General features: G+C 45.6%; 1 protein-coding gene across 1 annotated transcript; it reads left to right on the top strand.

Moving 5' to 3' along the window:
• Positions 1-76: 76 nt before the first annotated feature.
• On the top strand, positions 77-21,972 carry LOC115533503 (polycystic kidney disease protein 1-like 2). Its single transcript, XM_030344049.1, has 25 exons — positions 77-151; positions 302-418; positions 845-959; positions 1,277-1,437; positions 1,972-2,202; positions 3,492-3,593; positions 5,065-5,243; positions 6,208-6,354; positions 7,444-7,643; positions 9,756-10,003; positions 10,380-10,587; positions 11,203-11,455; positions 11,890-12,139; positions 12,723-12,816; positions 13,774-13,905; positions 14,387-14,572; positions 14,914-15,122; positions 15,412-15,536; positions 15,982-16,115; positions 16,290-16,417; positions 17,232-17,392; positions 19,051-19,261; positions 19,548-19,649; positions 19,850-19,981; positions 21,429-21,972. Exons 1-25 carry the CDS (start codon positions 77-79, stop codon positions 21,597-21,599), a joined length of 4,071 nt encoding a protein of 1,356 aa, XP_030199909.1. The 3' UTR covers positions 21,600-21,972.
• The last annotated feature ends 901 nt before the right edge of the window (positions 21,973-22,873 follow it).

Below are 22,873 nucleotides of genomic sequence, written 5' to 3'. Positions count from 1 at the left end.
TCTCTCTCTCTCACCACAGATGAGATACACGTGGTCAAACCCGTTTTCTTGGAAGAAACAAGGCGACATCAGCGGCATGGTCTCCGCCATGTCCTTAAGCGAGCCCGACGGCTCCGCCCTACTGCTGGGCGACATGCCAGACTACCTGGAGGTCAGTACCTCTGGCGTCGACCCCCATCCAACCAAGGCGCTACTGAAGCAGCCGGGCACACACCGTATTAAACATGAGCCCAGGGTTGGCCGGTGACAGGCCTATTGTCCATACCCTCTGGCTATAGCATTGTCTGCTGTCGGCCCGCAGATTGTCATGCCAAGACCGGTCGGGCCGCAGCAGGAAAGCTCGTTCGTTTTGGACCTGGCTAATCAGAGCACTGTAGTCCTTTCCGTCCCCGCAACTGAGGAAACACTGCTGATCAAGGTCTGGTTGTAATGACGGGTTTGTCTCCGGTGTTGTGCTGTGTGTGTGGTCTGTGGGCGTCTCTCATGTGTTCTCTGGTAAAACTAGATGACGAAGATGAATGCTGATGATAGGGATGATGGTAGTGGGGATGATAATGATAATGATGAAAAATTATAACATGAATGTAGTCATGACCACAAACCAAATATCCTGTGTGTGATTAACAAAGTACTTATTTTCTGGGTCTGACAAGTGGTAGTTAGATTTTCCACTGTATCTTGTGATGTGTATTGTTGCTGTAAAGATTCCCCACAGTGATGTGATGATTTATTCATGGTTTCATAGTTTCTACAAAGTGAAATGATGGCTCAATCATAGTTTCCCCACAATGAAGTGATTGCTCATTCACAATTTCCCTAAAGTAGAGCGACGGTTCATTCATAGATTTTACCCTCGGTGGATCCGCTGCCGGTCAATGTATACCTGGGCCACGGTGTCTTCCCCACCACATCAAACTACTCTCTCATGACCAAGATGCCCCACGAGGGAACCACACAAGGTACACATCGCTGCTGACCAGATATATGAACGTCTGTATTGCATGTAGAAAGAGATTAATTTATGAATATTGCTGGGTATGGCGTGTATGTGGGTATGTGTATATGTTTGCATGTGTGAATGCATAATGTGCATAATATGTAAGCATCCATATGTGTCTGTGTGTTTGTTTACATAAACTTGTGTGTGTGTGTGTGTGTGTGTGTGTGTGTGTGTGTGTGTGTGTGTGTGTGTGTGTGTGTGTGTGTGTGTGTGTGTGTGTGTGTGTGTGTGTGTGTGTTTATACAGAGGAGAGATACACGTGGTTGGTGAACCCAGAGGAGCTGGGGGGGAACGATGGCGAGTACTTCCTGGTCCTGAGGCCTGTCGTCGGCCCAGGGATCAAGTCCATCGACGCCACCGTAGACATATCTGTCTTCACCAGCAGCTGCAAGTTCTGGAACAAGACAAAGTTGGAATGGAGTACCCGCGGTTGCCGGGTGAGTGCTGCCAAGGACCTCGCCTCAGGAAAAGCCGGCGGCAATGCGTGCATCACACTGTGACGGTATCTTTAAACACAACAACTTAAAACGCTCCACTTTAGTTGATCGAGTAGTTTGTTTTTCTGTTTCAATGTAGCTGACGAATGTACCTCTGTGATTCTCTGAAGACGTTATTTATCTCTTTTTGTTTCTCGGTTACTCGCTGTGTTTTTCCACTTGTTTATCACCTGGTGTTGCAGTTTTGCATGCTGCCTAGATAAAGTTTGATGTATTGCGGGCAGAATAACTGCTCCTAAATGGTACCTTTATTCATGGTCAGTCGCCTAGGCTACAACTATCCGCTCAGTGTCTAAACGGCAAAATAGAGCAGTTAATAAAGCATTTGAGAGAAAGGATTTATGATGAACCAGGTCCAGTCCAAGGCAAAGCAGCAGATCATACTCTCTGACACAACTCAAACACAGCTGTCATCTGATTCATTTGATGTGAATGAACTCATTCCGCCCCTCAAACCGAATCCCTTTTCCCCAGCTTGGAGCCGGCTCCACGTTCTCGCAGACGCAATGTTTCTGCAACCACACGACGGACTTCGCCAGCTCGTTCTTCGTCATGCCCAACACCATCGACATGTCGCGTGTGGCTGAGCTCTTCAGCTCCTTCGCCCAGAACCCCGTGGTGGTCTGCTTCGTGGGGTCTCTGTTCCTGGGCTACCTGCTGGTGGTCACCTGGGCACGCCGGAAGGACCTCCAGGATACGATGAAGGTGTGTGTGTGTGTGTGTGTGTGTGTGTGTGTGTGTGTGTGTGTGTGTGTGTGTGTGTGTGTGTGTGTGTGTGTCTGTGTCTGTGTCTGTGTCTGTGTCTGTGTCTGTGTCCGTGTCTGTGTGTGTGTGTGTGTGTGTGTGATACTAGAGGTTAGGGCTGTGGTTGCCAAACCTGGGTGGTCTTCGAGGGTCCCACTCTGGCTCACCTGAAATGCATATGGGGTTGTGGAGGAGTGCGGGCTAATACGCAATATATATTTGCATTTGTGAGGAAAATAAACAGTAAAAGGTTTCAACGGTCTGATAATGGCCTGTTAATAGGAAATCTAGCCACTTGAAAACATCTACCAATCCCTCAGTATTAGGTGTGGGTCAATGTTAATAGGGCTCAAACAATGTCTGGAGAAGCATAACCTAAACATGGGGCCATGTCTTTGGTACCTCTACCTGCTCCTTAGTGATATCTAAAAATAAGGGTTAAATTATTAAATACCAAAAAACCCATACCAATCAAAGAATAGTTTGTATCAAAGAATAACTTGTATGAACAGAGTGTTGTACGAATAAAGTTTGTGCTGCTGATATACACTATCTTTGTGAAACTATCTCAGAGAAAGAATAGCCTCTATGAACTAATCTGAGTCTGACCGGCACAGGTTCTTCTTATCTTTCAAACCATCACAGTAAGAACCAGGACCAGAAAGTGACCTGTAGAAACATGAGCAGCAGGGGAAGATTCTGGGCTGTAGATTGCAAAGTAGAAAGGAGAAGGGGGTTTTCCATTTTTATACACACAAAACACACAGACACACACACACGCGCACACACACAAACAAACGAACACACACACACACACAAATACACACACACACACACACACACACACACAGAAACACGAACACACAGACACACAAATACAAACACACACACAAATACAAACACACACACACACACACACACACACACACACACAGAAATGCAATCACGCGCCCACACACATTTCTTTGTTTTGCATTCTTATCTTGCGTTGTTATCTCTCATCTGTATTTTATCTCTACACTGTTATTTGTTACCGGTCAGGGGTGTCTCAAATCCAAGCCTTTCATGGCCATTAATAATGTTGACTAATGTACATATGATGAATAAACTTTAACCTTAACTATAGCACACACTTTACACACAAACAAACACTTCACGCACACGCACGCAAGCACAAACGAACGAACGCACGCACACACACACACACACACAAAGTGTAACCTGTGGTTGTGCTTGGGGATGGGCCTCAGCTGAAGGTGACGGTTCTCGAGGACAACGACCCCCTGGAGGACTACCGCTACCTCCTGAGCGTCAGCACGGGACACCGGCGAGGCGCCTCTACCTCCTCTCAGGTAACGACCACCGTGGGTCCCTACGTCACCGCAGTGGGTCTCTACGTCACCGCGGTGGGTCTCTACGTCACCGCGGTGGGTCTCTACGTCACCGCGGTGGGTCTCTACGTCACCGCAGTGGGTCTCTACGTCACCAGTGTAGTGAGAAGTGACAGAAGCAACAGCTCACCTGCACCTCTATCTAAATTATAACGACATGTATCTAAAATATAACGACATGTATCTAAAATATAACGACATGTATCTAAAATATAACGACATGCATCTAAAATATAACGACATGTATCTAAAATATAACGACATGTATCTAAAATATAACTACATGTATCTAAAATATAACGACATGTATCTAAAATATAACGACATGTATCTAAAATATAACTACATGTATCTAAAATATAACTACATGTATCTAAAATATAACTACATGTTGCGACGCAGAACCACAACAAAACTGGGCTAGATGCCATTAAGTCCTATGCTATCAAAAACTAAAGTTGAGAGCTGGGACAGGCACTGTGTTATTTTGTGTTTCAAAGATTGTTCCAGCTATAAAATAGCAACAGTTATATAACGATTGGGAGATGATTAGTCAAAAACGATCGGGCTGAAGGAGTATCCTCTTGATTATGCAATATTCTTTCCGGTGGATCACTGACAATGGACACAAATGAATCCTCCAGGGAATGCCAGTCATCACCCTTTGAACATCGTTTGGTCACGGAGAGATTGGCTGGTTTTTAAAAATCCATGACGAGTCATACTCATTTCCGAGAAATCTGTTTTCGTGAAAGGGAGCATAATGTTAGTGGGTAGGATCATGGGTTACGGTTCTGGATCTCTACAGAGATTGATTGCATCATTCCGGCATCTTCCCGAGGTCTCCAGCTCCCATAAATCAAACCGTGTAGGATCAATTCTACTCATCCATGTCCGACCTTTCCTCCATTTAAACAAGTGGAAATGCTGCAATGCTGGAATGGTTCAATTGGAAATGCAACATATATTTTTTATGTCTTTTATAATGTAAACAGCAACTCTCTTCTCTTTTATTAGAGAGGAAAACGTCTGACATATTCTACATTGAGCACTCCACTGCAGAACTTCTACTTTATAAAGCCATCTCAATCACACCAATGCACCAACTTTCACCACTACACTACATTTGTTGATATTTAGGATATAACAGAATATTACGCATGTAGCAGGCCAATATTATGCTAATAATTGGCCTTTAAGATATACATCCTATGTATTACTTTTCCGTTATATAGTTTGCTCTACATGTAAAACAACAAAAACACTGCACAATAAAGATTTCAAAAGCAATTCCGAACACAGATTAATCTAATAATAACCATCCTCCACACCTTGTTTAATTCTGCATATCAAATTGTATAATATTGCATATTTGCACCTGTACTATCTCCAATAAATCCATCTATGATTCTATTCTTGTGTTGTGTCCCAGGTGACCATAACTATGGAGGGCTCGGACGGAGACAGCGAGCCCCACCACCTTAGCGCCAGAGGGAAGCCGGTGTTTGAACGCGGTGGGGTGGATCTGTTCTTGCTGACCACACCCTTCTCCCTGGGCCACCTGCAGAGTATCAGGCTGTGGCACGACAACTCTGGCTCGGACCCGGGCTGGTAGGAAACTCCCTGGTCTGTTAAGGCCTGGTCCAGTATTTTATGTCATGGGTTAGGTGTGCGGTAGTAGCACACATTTTTTTTTTTTTTTTTTGGCCGACTAAAAGGCATGACTTGTGTCTCTGATCCCAGTGTGTCTTTTAAAGTGGCAATTTAGAAGATCTCTGTTTCGATCTCTTTGGCAAAAAAAACACTGTGACTCACATAAGTGAATGGAATGGAGTTAATGCATATCCCCTCTCTGGCGTTGGCGGAGTGCTGCCGGCCATTTAGATGCAAATGCAAGGGCTTTCATCAGTGGGCCATAGGCTCAATCCCAATTGGTTAACCTCATTCAGCATTAGATATGGACTTAACTGACACTCTTTGGAGATCTTCGAGATCTTAGACTTTGATTCCCGCATGAGATTAAGTTAGACTTTTTACTTCTAATTAGCACACATTAATGCAAATGAAATGTGTTATGAATTTGCAGAGTAGCCATGTTGGCGAGGTCAGCAAAAAACTATCTGTGTGATTAATGAGCCTTCCACTCTTGTTTACATGTTTCATATTTTCATCTTTTTACTACCATCTTATCTTCTCTTCGAAAGCCACTGATGGCCAAACTGATGGTTTGGTTTATATACTGCTGCATAAAGATGATTTACGGTAAAAATGATGAAAAATATGAGGATTGATTATGAACCTTTAAAACAGAAGGTTTCTGTCTTAATGAGCATTAATATGTTTTAACATTGATTTTATGCAGGAATTTGTGCAGCTTTAAATTACCTTAAAAATCTAAAAAGCTAAATAATTAACAGCTACAAATGAAAATCATCCGATAAAACACATTCAAATAAATCGACTCAAAAAACGACTCAAGCAATGAAAACATGTAATTTAGGGTTAAAAAGTGTTAATTAAGATCTATTCTGCCTCCTGCTGATTGCCACTAATGCGGGGCGTGTTTCTCTCTCAGGTACGTGAACAAGGCGGTGGTGAAGGACCTGCAGACAGAACGGAAGTGGTATTTCCTTTGTAACTGCTGGCTCGCTGAAGATGTGGGAGATTGCATCCTAGATATGGCGTTCCCTGTTGCCACGGAGATGGACTTAAAGGGATTCAGGTATGAGAGATAGCGGATAGACTCCTGAGGTCAGAAACCAAATGTGTGTGGTTGCGCACACACACACATATACACACCAGAATTTATCCTGCCAGATAAAGGAGACAATGGCAGTAATTGAAAGGCGATACTTCAAATGCACTAATTTTGAACTGCAATTGAAGATAAAAGCAATTTTTATACTGAGACAGTTATTGGTGGTGACCAGAGACCAGGGACTGACAATAACCAGGGCTCTGATCAATCATTAAAACACACAACAAGTATTTGAACATGAAAGAAAAATGAATCAGTCAAGTTCCCCTTGATATGTATGAAAGCGCATTGGAAACCCTTTATATGTTATGCGTTACAGTCTCCAATCTTTTTCTATTTTAAGTTCTGCCCTGTCGCTGCCTTGTGAACATGGGTGATTAGATCAGCAAGCCAATCATTTCTGCTGGATAAACGAGCACACTGGCCCCCAATTGCTTCTGTCAATCAGAGACTGTGATTCTCTCATGGTTGGGACGGAGGCACTCAAAACCACTCTTTTTAAAAGATCTTGGATGCACTTTTATAAAAAAAAAGTGTGAAATCACTTATCTTTACATATAATTGATGCGTCAATATAGATAGACTTTCATAATGGACAGAAATATATCAGATGAAATGGTTACAGCGAGAACGGGAAGTGTCGAGCCAAAAGGTTACAGTAACGAATTAGAAAGAAAACCAAATGTAGGTGAGGGGTTAGCGGTTAGCTGGGTTGTGGAAAACACGTCACTAGAAATGCGCCACTTGGGGTCTAATGCAAGGGAGGGGGGGGGGGGGGGGGGGATTTGCAATCAACATCCTATACTTAACACTCATGTCAAGAACATGACACTTCTTAACACTCATGTTGAAAACATCCTTACTTAATGTCAGGGCTTTCATCAGTTAGCCATATGGCCCAATCACCCTCGTGTTCCCTTGTGCGCTACAGAGGGTTGCGTAACTGATCATTGACGATTTGCCGGAAAATCCTTGGAAATCTTTGAGATTGCCACTTGACTGACTTGGTATTTCTATTCCGTTATATAAATGCTATTCCCCCCCCCCCTCCAGTAATCTGTTCTACAGCAAGACGTTCTCAGGCTTCAGCGACGGCCACCTCTGGTTCTCGGTGTTGAGCCGGCCCGCCAGCAGCCCGTTCACCCGCGTGCAGAGGGTCTCCTGCTGCTTCTCCCTGCTGATGTGCACCATGCTCACCAGCATCTTGTTCTACGGGGTACCCCAGGACCCCTCGGAGCAGGTCATGGATATAGGTGGGCCGCACGGACCAGCACACACAAGCTCACCTCAGGCTATGTTTGGTCTCGCACACAAGACACACAACCACGCACGCAAGCACGCACATAAACACACACTTATATCATGCCGCGCAAGGACATAACCCACACACAGACACACACATTGTACAGACTGAAACCTCATCATCCTCATCGTCATCCGCTTATCCGGGGTCGGGTCGCGGGGGGAGCAGCTCAAGCAGGGGGCCCCAGACTTCCCTTTCCCGGGCCACATTGACCAGCTCTGACGGGGGGATCCCGAGGCGTTCCCAGGCCAGTGTTCAGATATAATCTCTCCACCTAGTCCTGGGTCTTCCCCGAGGTCTCCTCCCCACTGGACGGGCCTGAAACACCTCCCAAGGAAGGCGCCCAGTGGGCATCCTTACCAGATGCCCGAACCACCTCAACTGACTCCTTTCTAAGTAAAGGAGCAGCGGCTCTAATCCGAGTTCCTCACGGATGGCTGAGCTTCTCACCCTATCCCTAAGGGAGACGCCAGCCACCCTTCTGAGAAAACTCATCTCGGCCGCTTGTACCCGCGATCTCGTCCTTTCGGTCATCACCCAGCCCTCATGACCATAGGTGAGGATAGGAACGAAGATCGACCGGTAGATCGAGAGCTTTGCCGTGCGGCTCAGCTCTCTTTTCGTAATTCGGTAATTGGCACACACTCTCTGGTCCCCCTTTTTGAACAGGGGAACCACCACCCCGGTTTGCCACTCCTTTGGCACTGTACCCGACTCCCACGCGATGTTGAATAGGCGTGTCAACCATGACAGCCCCTCAACACCCAGAGCCTTTAGCATTTCTGGCTGGATCTCATCAATCCCTGGGGCTTTGCCACTGCGGAGATGTTTGACTACCTCAGTGACCTCCACCAGGGAAATTGACGACGAAACACCATCAACCTCGAGCTCTGCCTCCAACATAAAGGGCGTGTTATTCGGATTCAGGAGTTCCTCAAAGTGTTCCTTCCAACGTCCGACGACCTCCTCAGTTGAGGTCAACAGAGTCCCATCCTTACTGTACACAGCTTGGATGGTTCCCCGTTTCCCCCTCCTGAGGTGCCGGATAGTCTTCCAGAAACACTTTGGTGCCGACCGAAAGTCCTTCTCCATGGCCTCTCCGAACTTCTCCCACACCCGCTGCTTAGCCTCCGACACGGCAGCCGCTGCAGCCCTTCGAGCCTGTCGGTACCTTGCAACCGAGTCAGGAGTCCTCCAGGATATCATATACCGGAAGGCCTCCTTCTTCAGTCGGACGGCTTCCCTGACCACCGGTGTCCACCACGGTGTCCGAGGGTTACCGCCCCTTGAGGAGCCTAAGACCCTGAGGCCACAGCTAGCCACCGCAGCTTCAGCAATGGAGGCTTTGAACACCGCCCACTCCGGCTCAATGCCCCCAACCTCCACAGGAATGCCAGAAAAGCTCCGCCGGAGGTGTGAGTTGTCACACTGAAACCATTGTCCACATTGTTCACACTAGAACCATCGTACACACTGTTCACACTGGAACCATCGTACCCACTGTTCATATTGGAACCATCGTACCCACTGTTCACACTGGAACCATCGTACACTGTTCACATTGGAACCATCGTACACACTGGAACCATCGTACACACTGTTCACACTGGAACCATCCTACCCACTGTTCACACTGGAACCATCGTACCCACTGTTCACACTGGAACCATCGTACACACTGTTCACACTGGAACCATCGTACCCACTTTTCACACTGGAACCATCGTACACTGTTCACACTGGAACCATCGTACACACTATTCACACTGGAACCATCGTACCCTCTGTTCACACCGGAACCATCGTACACACTGGAACCATCGTACACGCTGTTCACACTGGAACCATCGTACACATTGTGATTTTTTGGGAAGTGTTTTAACCAACATCGTTGAAGCCAAAGACAAATGTTTGGACAATTATTACCACTCAACTTACCACCCACACTAACATGAACTCACTCTCTCTCTCTCTCTCTCTCTCTCTCTCTCTCTCTCTCTCTCTCTCTCTCTCTCTCTCTCTCTCTCTCTTCCCCCCCCCCCCCCCCCCTCCCTCCCTCTAGGTACCATTGAGTTCACCTGGCAGCAGTTCATGATTGGGATGCAGAGTTCCCTCATGGTGTTTCCTGTCAACATTGTCATCGTCAGCATCTTCCGCTACACTCGCCCCAGGGAGAGAAAGATGAGCCTCAAACAGCCTAAGGCCAAACCCGACGCCCGGGGCCCCAAGTCAACGCTGACACAGGACCACTACACCTCACGGCCTCAACCGGCTGAAGCCTGTGATCGCAAATTGGAGGCTGCTGTCAAGGTAGAGTTAGAGCTCCGCCTCAGGGTGGCTGCATACTTTACAAACCCTTTTGGGGTTGGCCTTATTAGAGTTTGAAAGTGTTTCACTTCCTGGTGAGTGATCGTAGAGGATGATGTCCGATTTCCGACAATGAAAGGCAATTATGTTTCTATTACTGAAAGCATCTCCAGAAAGAATCCAAGGATGAATCTCAGAATCTATCTATGAAAGCTCATTGTATTTCTCTATTATTTTCAAATTCACTATCCTTTTTTAATTCACTTCTGTCCGTTCTCCCTAAAAATGTGGCACCTTGATTTCCCTTGTGGGAACCTTAAAGTGTGTTCGTATCTTATATCTTTACACATAGTGTGATAACACCCATCTGCCTCCACAGGACATCAAAAAGACAGCATGTTCGTTATCCAAGACCCTGAAGAGCAGTTCCCCTGTGTCAGAGAAGGAGCTCGAGTCGGCAGGGAGAGAGGATGTCAATGCCGTACTCTCTGTGGTGGAGGCCATCGTCCGAGAGCATTTGGAAAAGGGTGCAGACAGGAATGGCACCAAAGACTCTCAGCACCTTGAAATAGATCCGCCCATACAAGGTGGGGCGTCCCTTTGTTGCCTGAACACAATCCACCAACCGGCCTTGCCTGGTAGCATAGAGATGTCCGATAGATATATATAAACAGGGAGATATAATGATACGTCTAGATAGCTAGATAGATGTGGATAGATAGATGGATGGACGAATAGATATGGATAGATATATGGATAGATAGCTAGAGATGGGTAGATCGATGGATAGATAGAGATGGGTAGACAGACAGACAGACAGACAGACAGACAGACAGACAGACAGACAGACAGACAGACAGACAGACAGACAGACAGACAGACAGACAGACAGACAGACAGATAGATAGATAGATAGATAGATAGATACATCGATAGATACATCGATAGATACATCGATAGATAGAAATGGGTAGATAGATAGAGAAGGGTAAATAGATAGAGAGATGGATGGATGGATAGATAGATGGGTATGGATGGATAGAAAGATATGGTTGGATAGACTGAAGAACGGATGGCGGAATGAAGGGACCTATAGAGATAGATGGGTCGATGGATAGAAATACATATATATAAATATATATACTGACACACAAATATCAATGAAGTAAAAAAAAATAAGTGAAAAATAAATTCTTCCCCAGCGAGCGGCAGCGGCGATGGCGTACCACCACAGACCATTACCAACGAGAGCGCGCAGATCCACCGGGCTAAGACCCTGCACCTGCACAGACAGATAGGCTACATGGAGCAGAGGCTGGGGCAGCTGGCCCCGTCCCACTACCCCGAGCAGAACGCCCACCGTCGGGCCCTAGAGCACATCCACACCATTAAAGAACTCCTACGAGACCAGATGGCCAAGGTCCAGGACGGAAACCTGGACAAGTTGACCCAGAGGTGGGGACCGTTGGCTCACGTGGACAGCCCCGTTTAAAGCAGACCACTTCAACATTTGTTTAAGAGTTATGTTTAAGAGTTAAGAGTTATCTGGGGCTGTCGCAGACCTGTAATAAGTCGTCCAATCATTTCATTCGGCCCTAATGAATTGATTGGACAACCTGTCTACCAAGGTCGTCCAATCGGCAACCGTCACGTGTTTTGGGGGAGGGGCTTCGGAGGGTGGCCTAAAGGAAGGGGTAGGCGTTTTACAGGTGGACACCCTCAAAACTGTGCTTACACTTGCCGGCTCCTCCAAATCGCCTACTCTCACTTTAAATGTAGATATGGGAATGCCATTGAAAAGTGTCCAACGTCCTCCAGTCTGACTGTCCCTCTGTGGACCCCCACCAGAGGAAAGAAGCCTAAAGTGATCCACTCTTACCACCTCGCAGGCCCGACCCCCTCCGCCCCGAGGTGGGGGAGGGGAAGGGGAAGAGGAGCTGCTGCGGCGGTGGCCGAGGAGGTGGTCTCCCGTGGTGGTTTGTGTTCCTGGGCTGGCTCCTGGTGCTGGCCACCAGCGTGGTGGCGGGCTTCTTCACCATGCTGTACGGCCTGAAGTTCGGCAAGCAGCTGTCCATCAGCTGGCTCATCTCCATGGCCGTGTCCTTCTTCGAGAGCCTCCTCGTCATCCAGCCGCTCAAGGTGATGCGGGGGAGGGGGGGGGGGGAATAATAATAGAAACAATGATAATACATTTATTTCGAAGGCGCCTTTCTCTGCACTCAAGGACACCATACACAAAGGACGTGAAAAAGAAACAATAAGTAAAGTAAACATGTCCCTATAGAAAAACAACATCCAGTTATTCTATCTCAGAAGCACATGCACATCCTTGCTTGTTTTTGTTTGTATGGCTGTATGGATCGATATATGGATGGATGCACGATTCATGAGGTTTTGTACAATTTGGTACAATTATGTTTCATAAAGCCTTTCATTATGCAGAAAATAGGGGCTGTGTTCCAAAGGATTGTCTACCTCACAGTACATCCACACATAGGGTTGAGAGGATGTGTGTAAATAAGAAAAGTTTCCCTTCAGGCAACGAAAGGCAGATATCCTATTGTTATCCCACGCTCTTTCCCTCCATGGACCCCTGTCTCTCTTTACAGATAGATCTCTAACAAGACACCCTCTCTCTCTCTCTCTCTCTCTCTCTCTCTCTCTCTCTCTCTCTCTCTCTCTCTCTCTCTCTCTCTCATATATGTTGTGTGTCTGATGACAGGTGCTGGGGCTTGCCATCTTCTTTGCACTCGTATTTAAGAAGTTGGACGAGGAAGACCACAAAAACGTGCAGTTTCACAAACCAACCAATTCAGGTACATTTCCATCAATACATAGTGGAATAATAAATTAGTTTATGAAAGAAGTGATTATCATAAATGTTGACCGATGCACAAGCTTGCATGCAAACACCCACACACACACACACACACACACACACACACACACACACACACACACACACACACACACACACACACACACACACACACACACACACACACACACACACACAGCTCCCTGCTCATTACTGACTACTGTTGACCACTATGCATCTTAAAATGTTGAAGCGTCTTAGAGTACCATATTAAGCGCTATATACATTTTATTTATTATTATTATTATGCATGGTGTAGATCACAAAGAGTTCTTCAGCAGGATGTCAAATGGGAGAAGCACTGCACTGCCCTTTTATTGAGACCTAGCAGTAGGCAGTGCGTTGCAACCTAAAGTGGTTGCAAAGAAACCATACAATCTGTAGCTCTAAGCCTCAGAGGCAAGTGGGCAATTATATTTATCACTCAGCAATGCAAAAGCAGCGAGCGAAACGCATGGGTCCCATTGATGACAAGGACTTCATAAAGTTGTTAAGGATTTCAAGGGGGATTCAGGCCCACAACACTTTGGTTAAAAGCTTCTTCTGATTGAATGAATGGTCAAACCAAAGTAAGTATTTCCATTTAGTTTGAATGTGGGTAGTCTTGTTTCTCATTGGTGTGAATAATCACGTTTTTCATGATAGACAATATATCAAATTATTTCTCCTCTCTCTCTCTCTCTCGCTCTCGCTCTCTCGCTCTCTCTCTCTGTTTGCATGAAGAGTAAACATATATGCATTGTTATTATCGCTCCCTCTTGCTCACAATTCAATATCATTCTCTCTCCATCCCTTTCATTTCCCCTCTTCCCATCTCCCCTTCTCTTAACATCTACATCATAATGAACCAACAAACACCCACGTTCCGGACACCCCGGGGTCTCTCGGTCGGTAGAAGCCCAGCTCGGGCAGCCCGTCTGCAGGGACAGCCGGCTCTACCGGCCCCCTCCCCCGGTGGACATGGAGCAGATGAGGAGGAACCGAGTCAAGGAGCAGAAGGCTTTCGCTCTCATCAAGGAGATCCTCAGTATGTGGATCGTAAAACATTTATGCGTGGGTCCTTCATCTGTTTCACAATGCACAGCGGGATCTATGGTGGCCGGAATAGGAATAGTATTGAAAGGTATTGATGAAAGGAAAAGCCCTTGGTCCTATGGTAAAGTTCCATCAATATTTTCTTGGATTCTTTTGTATTTATGAAAGCAGGAACTGGGCCTGCTAGATGAATTGCTCCTTGTAACGCTGCCTCATTAGATATGTGACTCACACACACACGCACACACACGCCCAGACACACACACACACACACACACACACACACACACACACACACACACACACACACACACACACACACACACACACACACACACACACACACACACACCGAGACCCACACATACACACACACAATATGTGAAGCATGGGGGGTTTTGACAAGCCATGTGTGTATGCAATGGCATAATTACTAGCTAGGTGCAGTACTGTTAGTGTTTTTGATCCCCCAGCCTACGTGGGCTTCATGTGGATGTTGCTGCTGGTGGTGTACAGTCAGAGAGACCCCAACGCGTTCTACCTCAGTAAGCACATCCGCAGGAGCTTCAGCAAAGACACCTCTAGCAGCATGAACTACAGCAAGGTCTTCTCCTGGGCCAGTGGAACCCTCCTCAACAACCTCTTCGGACGCCACTCTGGTAAAAAGTCACAAAAAAACTTTGGATAGTATGTTAGTAAAATGTATTCATAACTGCATGAATCAAACAGCGACCAATGAAATGCTTGAATTTCAGGCTTCCTAAACAGTACAAACGAGTACCAGTGAGCCACAAGTAGAGTAATACGAGGTTAATAGAAAAAAAAAACTATAACTAACCATGTTAAAAAAGATATGCATATATTGGAAAGCGATCATCATTATAAACGAAGAATAAGACGAGAAAAAACTTGGCGGAGCAGCGGGGCTGGACTCTCGACTCCACCGCTATTGTGACTAATCTTCTTTGAATGCATTGTCTCCGCGCTCCTCGTGTCCCAGGCTTCATCACCGACGGCAACTCCAAGCTGGTGGGCTCCGCTCGGATCCGGCAGGTGCGTGTCAGCCAGAGCGCCTGCCACGCGGCGCGGCCCATGGACCGGCTGGTGAGGGACTGCCACGCTCCGTACTCCTGGGACGCGGAGGCCATGGGCTCCTACCACCCCGGCTGGAGGGAGAGGGCGGCGGGGGACAACGTGACTGACGGCCAGGTGTGGGGGGGGGGGGGGGGGGCTCACTGAATGCACATTTGCCAACAAACCCCTGAATGAGATAAGAGAACAAGGAGCAAGATCACACGTTCTGCATTATCTAGTTGGTTTGTGATGAGGGCAATGGAGATTGAACCAAGTAACTTCCAGGTTGGGAGTCAAACATCATCACCACTGCATTATCATGCCCTCCAATCTTGTTCTGCACGCACACTCACACACCAACTGCCTGCCAGCCCTTTGTGTAGCAGGTCTATCTAACTGGTGGGTCATTTCCCCTTACACCCAGGCCACTGCCTGGACATACCAGAACCAGGAGCAACTCCGGAGCAACACTATCTGGGGAAAATCTGCCTTTTATCGGGCAGGGGGCTTCGCGGCGGACCTTGGACCAGACCGAATCAATGCCAGCAGGTACACTGGCCAGTGGGATAAGATCCTAACTACCGTAGACTAGAAGATTTAACGGGGTGTCGCATGAAGAAGGCTCCCTGCCTGCTCACGAAGATAGAACACTGCTTATAGGTGGGGGGGAAAGGAAAGGAAAGGAATGCGTAGTGATGTTCTGTTTCAACAAACTCAAAGCTTTCTCTCTACAGGGTCCTTTGAAAAATAACTGAAGGTTGCTTCTGACACGTGTTTCTTTCCATGTTTCAAAATTAAATGATGTGCGGGGCCAAAGTAGTTGCTCATTAATTAGCCGGAAACTGGAAGCAAAAACAGCAACCACGAATTGGTATTTCCCTTCATTTCATCATTAGGGTTATGAAGAGGTTGCGAGATGTGGCTTTGAAGCCCCTTGAGACTTTAGCCGTGATGAATAAATAAAATGTACTTCACTTTTGGTGTTTGTCAACAGGGTTCTTGAGTACCTGTACAGCAACACCTGGATGGACACGTACACAAGGGCGGTGTTCGTGGAGTTTACCGTGTACAACGCCAATGTGAACCTCTTCTGCATCGTCACTCTAATCCTGGAGACCGCAGCGATAGGTGAGACCAGAGAGTCAGGCCTCGGGTTGTTTTTTTTGAGTTCTATGCATAATAGACTTCTTTAACTAAACACCAGAGCAAACGCTTGACATCTGTTGACTGGGTTTGTCAGGAACAAAAGGTTTGGTTCTCATTTAAATAAGCCTGTGACCAGCTGTTGTTTTCTTCCTCTAGGGGTGTTTGAGTTCCGCAGTGATCTGCAGAACCTCCGCCTGTACCAATCCCCCGGGGGCCTTCAGTTCTTCATCATGACCATTGAAGTCTTCTACTTCCTGTTCATCTTCTACTACATGTACCTACAGGTAAGCTAGAGTAGTCCTCTACTTCCTTCCTTCCTGCCATCTTGATGTTTATGTGAACCCCCTGATCCCCTCAAATTCTCACAACAACATTGAAAATGTAACAAGTCCATATTTGAGTATGATGTGTGATGAGTGACATGAATTTGAAGTGCGACAAACTTTGTTGCATTATTCCCAGTGTCCAAGAAGCTGCACCCAATCTCTGACGCAGCCAGCAACAAAACTCGCTTCCCTGACAGAGCTCCTTACATCCACACACTCCGTGGCATTAGCGTTCCTTCACAGCGTCGGCGTACCTTCGTCATGACATCAAAGGGCCTCCGGAGAATGTGCTTTTGCCTTACTTCCAGAAAGATTCTTCAAGAACGTAGCAAGCAAGGGCGTCCCTCTAATTGTCGGTTTTCTTTAGCTTTTTATTTGAGTTTTATAAAGTCTGGACACATTAGAGATAAAGTGATGTTCAACCAAGGCCAGACTCATATTCACTGCTAAAGGCCACTTTATAATCTGGATGGTCTCAAAAGGATAAGTAGCCACGATAACAATTTTAACAACTTCTGCTTCCATCTCCTACTCCTCCTCATCGTCGTCTTACCTTCATCTCCTCCTCCTTTCCCTTCTTCTCCTCCTCTCCCCTCATCTCTTCCCCCTCTCCTGTCATTTTCTCCTCCTCCTCATCCTCTTCTTCCCTTCATCTCCTCCTCCTCCCCTTCATCTCCTCCTCCTCTCCCCTCACCCCCCCCCCCCCTCTCTCCTGTGGTCCTCATTTCCCTTCAACCTCTACTCCCTCTCTCCTTCCTGGCACCCCTGGCAGGGTAAGAGGATGAAGGCGCAGAGAGGAGCGTACTTCCTGTGCAAGTGGAACCTGCTGGAGCTCTGTATCATCCTGCTGAGCTGGGCCGCCCTCTCCATGTTCATCTTCAGGACGCTGGTGGGGAACCGCGACATGGACTACTACCACCACCACAAGCAGCTGTGAGGCTCACTTCTGCTTCTGTGCACTCTGCATTGTACTAACTGTGTAGTGTGAAAGCTGGAGATGGCTCGAGCTTTGTAATCCGAAAAGACCACAAACATGTAGTTTAACAAACTAGGGGATAAGGATAAAGTTTAAAAGTAAAAAGTTTGCCCCACAGAATGTTCTGTGTCAGTTTGGTTCACGGTTCAACTTAACAGAGTGGAAATGATTAGGGTTATTGTAGCAACCTAATATTTCTCACAAAATAGGGTAGTTTACGATTTTTATAGCTGCGGGGAAGCGAAATCACCCTAAGAGCCTTTTTATTAACCTGAGCACAAAAAAGTGCTGACAAAGGCAAAAGGAAAACAGTCATGTAATGGTCCTGTTTATCAACTGCGATGCCAAGGTCAAGTCGACTTTTCGTCCCATTGTTCCTCCCTATTCGAACCGTGAAAGAAAACGCTTGGGATATGAGATTGAATATATTGAGTTATTGTTGCTGACACCTCCAAACAAATCAGACGCCAAATTGTTTGGCTCCTGACAGCGTACCTTGTGTGGCTTAAGCAAGAGCACAGAACAAAGAGACCTACCTTTGCGGATATGAAGCGTCAAGGAATGAAAAACATGCGTTATTTCTTCCCTTTGAAGGTTTTATTGGGGGTTTTATTGCTGCTACAAGATTCATGCCTTGTTCTACATAAACTGTATACATGGTATAGTGTCCGTAACTACACTATCTGATATCTAAGCTGCCGTTTGGCCTTTCACAGCATTTTGCTTCTAATGTCACCAGAGTTCTCTAAGGAAGTTTGAGATTGTGTTTCTTAAGTGGACTGTGTGGACGATGCTAGTCTAGCTGAGCTAGCATCGATACAGACCAAAAATCATGCAATGACTCATTTATTATAAGATAGGATGGGATAGCAAAGGAGGACCTTACTAAACGGAAGACAGTAAGCCAGGTGGCTAGGGTCTGACAGGGACCAAGGCACTTTGCGGGGCCCATGATGTGGGGGTGTTTCAAGGGTCGACAATTGGACTTTTAATTCAGAGGGACAGCGCCGGAACAGTGTGACAGAAGTCACACATCATAGAGACCTAACTGACAATTAGCTCACTGGTGATTAGGAATTAAGTTTCTTTTTTTTTCTTTTTTTTAAAGATCTCTCCACTGCAATGAGGTGGACCTTAGCTTCCAAGTCTCTGTGCAAATTGCATAATCGTTCATTTAGACTGTCTGTGCTTGAGTTACCAATTATCCTCAGCCTTACTGAGTTGGAAAATGACTCAGCAACGGAGCAAAGCACCGTAAAAAATATAAGAAATCATGGAACATCGTGTTCAATTCCGTTTTTCCATACATTCTTTCGAATCTGACGTATTTGTTCTTTAACAGCTTGTTAAAGCACAATCTAGGTTAGGGTATTTTACTCTCAGCCAAAAAGCTTGTTTCAAACCCCCAATGTCCGTTGAATATCTGTAGGCCTCCTGTAGCAATACACCTAGCCCCTCCCTGCTCCTTAATCACATGTATCCGAACTTACTGTCAGGCGCTATAGAGAAAATGAGTAGAGAAGTGAACGAGAAGCATCCATCATATTGTTAACCCACATCCCATGTTCTCCTATGCCGTGGGGTCACCACTGCGGCGTAATCACTGTGTGAATAGCTTCGCCAACTTCCGCGAGACAGCCACGGCGGACGCAGCCCTGGGCTACCTGATAGCCTTCGTGGTGCTGCTGGCCACCATCAAGCTGTGGCACCTGCTGCGTCTCAACCCCAAGCTGCACATGATCGCGGCCACGCTGCACCGCGCCTGGGGCGACATCTCCGGCTTCCTGATCGTCATGACCATCATGATCGTCGCCTACTCCGTCTGCGTGAGTCATTACCGCTACGTTACAGTCTTCACCGCTACCTTTCAGTCTTTAACGCTACCTTACAGACACTACCACTGCTTTACAGTCAGTAACTCTACCTAACAGTAATCTACACTTTCTTACAGACATTAGCACTTACTTACAGTCATTAAGAATACCTTACTGTCCTTAGCACTAAATTAGAACTGCTACCACTACCTAACCTCACAGACATTTGTTTTTCTCTCTCTCTCTCTCTCGCGCTGTCGCTGTCGCTCTCTCTAATTTGTCTTGATGTGGTTTCCAGGGCAACCTGTTGTTTGGCTGGCAGCTTTCCTCTTATATGACTCTGTGGGACAGCGTGTCAACCTTGATCAGTTTGCAGCTGGGCATCTTTAACTACAAAGAGGTTGGTTTGTTTACATCTTATTCATATTTTCCTACATTAGTACTACTGCTAGTATAATTTTATATCTAATGTTGAGTAAGCTTGATTGTTCATAATTTATTATTAACACAAAATACAAACGCATTTGTCAACAAGCGTGTTATTAATATAATGGATTGTAGATGTTTTTGGTGTAACTGTGTGCTGCACTTTTCTCCAAGGTGTTGGACCACAGTCCCTGTCTGGGCTCTCTGTTCATCGGGACCTCTACCGTGTTCATGACCTACATGGTCCTGAACCTCTTCATCTCAGTCATCCTGATGGCCTTCAGCTATGAGAGAGAGCATCACAAGGTGGCCTACTCAGACCCTCAGGAGCTCTTCGTAGAATATAAATCATACTAATTACTAAGTCGGAAGATGCATAAAAACAAGATTACAGTTTTTCTCAATTTTTTAAACACGTTTTCTGAAACTATAGCTCAATTTCTCAAAACTCTAAACACAAACCTGAGAAGAGTTAATCGTTTTGTCAAAACGACAGAAATTCTTCCCAAAACTGATTTTTTTTCCACCAAACAGTAAACACAGCTATCAAATGAATCTCTTAGAGAGCATAAATTAAACACTGGTGTGATCAATTCCAAAAAATTAAAAAAACATCAAAATACTAATTACATATGTTTTGGCTTTATGAGGCCATGATACATATTCCAATGTATAAAATTGTTTAGAAATAGCCTTATTTTTTTAAAGTTGCAATTAGGTGGTACATATAGTATAAAAACTTTTGCCATATTGTAATACAATACTGTGAATATATCATAAATATTGCATTGACACAATTGTATCAGAATACGATACAATGCATATTTGTCTATCCAATGAGCTCCTATGGGCTAAACTCACTTTCCCAGAGTCATACTGTACACCTATAGTTGGTGCTGCAACACCACTGTTACCTATTTTGGTAGATTACAGTACAGTAATTGCACTGATAAGTAAAATGAAAAACACTACAGTAAGAAAATGTTAAGACTGTCTTTCGGGGATGTAATGATGAAATCAGTGCAATTACAAGTACATAAAGGTAATAAACAATTATATATATTTATGTAATACAGTACTGAACTGACTGCATAAAAAGCTTTTCGTAGGTCAACAAAAAATAAAAAAAAGAATATAAATGAGGTGAAACAGATCTACATGTAAATCAGTATGTATCCCACCTCCAATCCTGATCAGGCCAAATGACCATATCTACAACACAGCAGAGCTCACCGAGTCCTCTTTTATGCTCTGACACATAATTGAAGTGTTTTGCCAGTTGAGTTTGAACAGGTGAGAAGTCTTCTCACTAACTCACTTCTCACCTTCACCTGACTTATTGGTAATTAGTTGTTTTTGAAGGCCAGTGTGATCCAGGTAAACTAAGTGTGCTAAATAGATTTGTGCTTAGAGTTTAGCAAAAATGTGAAAACAGTGGAATTGTGCTTAGAGTTTAGCAGTCTGGAGTCTTGTATTTGAAACATGAGCTTCAAGTTTTCAGAATTGTGTGCATAGTTCCATTTTTTGTTTGTATACAATCGAGAAAAACTCGATTAGAGGAATTATACTACTTGCCTCGATAGTGGTAGTGAATACTATACCATTTACCTTTTATATCAGCATCGGAAAGGAAATTAAAATGTATCATCAATAAGCCAAATATATGTTTAATGAACATGTCTTTCCATATTGAGCGAGTAATCTCTAACAACTCTCTCGCCCTCTCACCCTCACTCTCGCTCTCTCTCTCCAGCCATCCGAGGAGGAGGAGATTGTGGACCTGATGGTGCTAAAGCTATTCAGTCTGCTGGGTATCAGATCTTCAGGACCCCCCAGTGGGGCCTACACAGGACCACCCAGTGGGGCCACCACAGGACCACCCAGTGGGGCCAACAAAGCCCCCGACTCTCAACCCCACAAGTGACAAACACCGCCAAAGACCAGTGCCTCAGTTAGCTCATCCAAGACAGAGATAGAAATGTATTAATTTATATTCATATATTCATTTTACTAATATTAATGAGAAATAAAGTGTGACAAATTATCCCATAAATCCTTCTATGGATTTTTTTCCTACTTTAGCCCAAAAATATTTGGTTGGACCTACGGGAATACAATGTTATTTTAATAGCGTTTTGCTTCACTTCTAGATTAAACAGCAATGAGGCAATATTTTGAAGTGACTGGTTTGTTCTAAAAAATATTAACATAATAGGTAGTGAACAAAATATATAATTTTTTGCATGGCATTTTTTTTTTTTTGAGTTAAGTACATTAAACGCAGTGTTTCAACTATAGCAATTAAACAAGACTCTTGTTTGTCTGACGACCACGTGGGAGGCTTGACAATAACAAGCAACAAAACAATTGATGTTTAAGCTTGAAATACCGTAACATGTTGTAGCGGGCCAGTGGGTGTGGGGTTTCCACGCTACCAAGTTGAGTAGACAAACCGACACAACACACAAGAGAGCAGTTCAAATGGAGGGTTTATTTACAGGGAAACTAATTATCACCAGAGTGAAACAAAGGGTAATCCAAAGTACTCGTCGCCGGGAGGGTCCTCATACAAACCGGTCGGTACACAAGCAATCGCCAAAGTTCCACTCTTACGCCCCGTGCCCACTATCTCCGTCCGTTGACTGATCCCCATTGACTTTGAATGGGGACGGACGCGCAATGCATTGTGGATCCGTCCGTTCCGTTGGAGCCTTCAGCTCCGTCAAGAAGTTGAAAAATGTTCAACTTTTTCGGCAGCAACGGATCTGTCATCCAATCAGATCACGTATGCAAATTTAAGCACTGCGACTCGGGCTCTGACGATACTGGAAAGCGGGAAATCGGGTAATCTTGCCTCGCAACAAGCAGGAAGAAGCGGGAAGAACCCGGCGAAGCGATTTGATTGGCTGACGGATGCCTCTGCAAAGACTACTCCCCCATCAGTCAGCCACGCCTTCCCGCGTCCGTTGACTGACGGAGGTAGTGGGCATGTAGGGTTACCCTCTTGGCCGTATCCTGCCTGCTCTCCTAGCCCTAGCCTAACCCTACATGCCCACTACATGCGTCCGTCGACTGATGTGGGAAGGCGTGGCTGACTGATGGGGGAGTAGTCTTTGCAGATGCATCCGTCAGCCAATCAAATCACTTCGCCGGGTTCTTCCCGCTACTTCCTGCTTGTTGCGATGCAAGATGACCCGC

Source organism: Gadus morhua, chromosome 20 (assembly GCF_902167405.1).
Source record: "Gadus morhua chromosome 20, gadMor3.0, whole genome shotgun sequence".
NCBI classification, from domain to species: domain Eukaryota; kingdom Metazoa; phylum Chordata; class Actinopteri; order Gadiformes; family Gadidae; genus Gadus; species Gadus morhua.
The sequence above is the reverse complement of the archived record's forward strand: the minus strand, read 5'-3'. Positions and strand labels throughout refer to the sequence as shown.

Excerpts from the sequence above, each read along its gene's own strand:
- LOC115533503 (XM_030344049.1), top strand. The coding sequence starts at position 77 with ATGGTCTCCGCCATGTCCTTAAGCGAGCCCGACGGCTCCGCCCTACTG. Across the intron at positions 2,203-3,491 it reads ACCTCCAGGATACGATGAAG|CTGAAGGTGACGGTTCTCGA; the intron begins GTGTGTGTGTGT and ends GATGGGCCTCAG. Across the intron at positions 10,588-11,202 it reads AATAGATCCGCCCATACAAG|CGAGCGGCAGCGGCGATGGC; the intron begins GTGGGGCGTCCC and ends ATTCTTCCCCAG.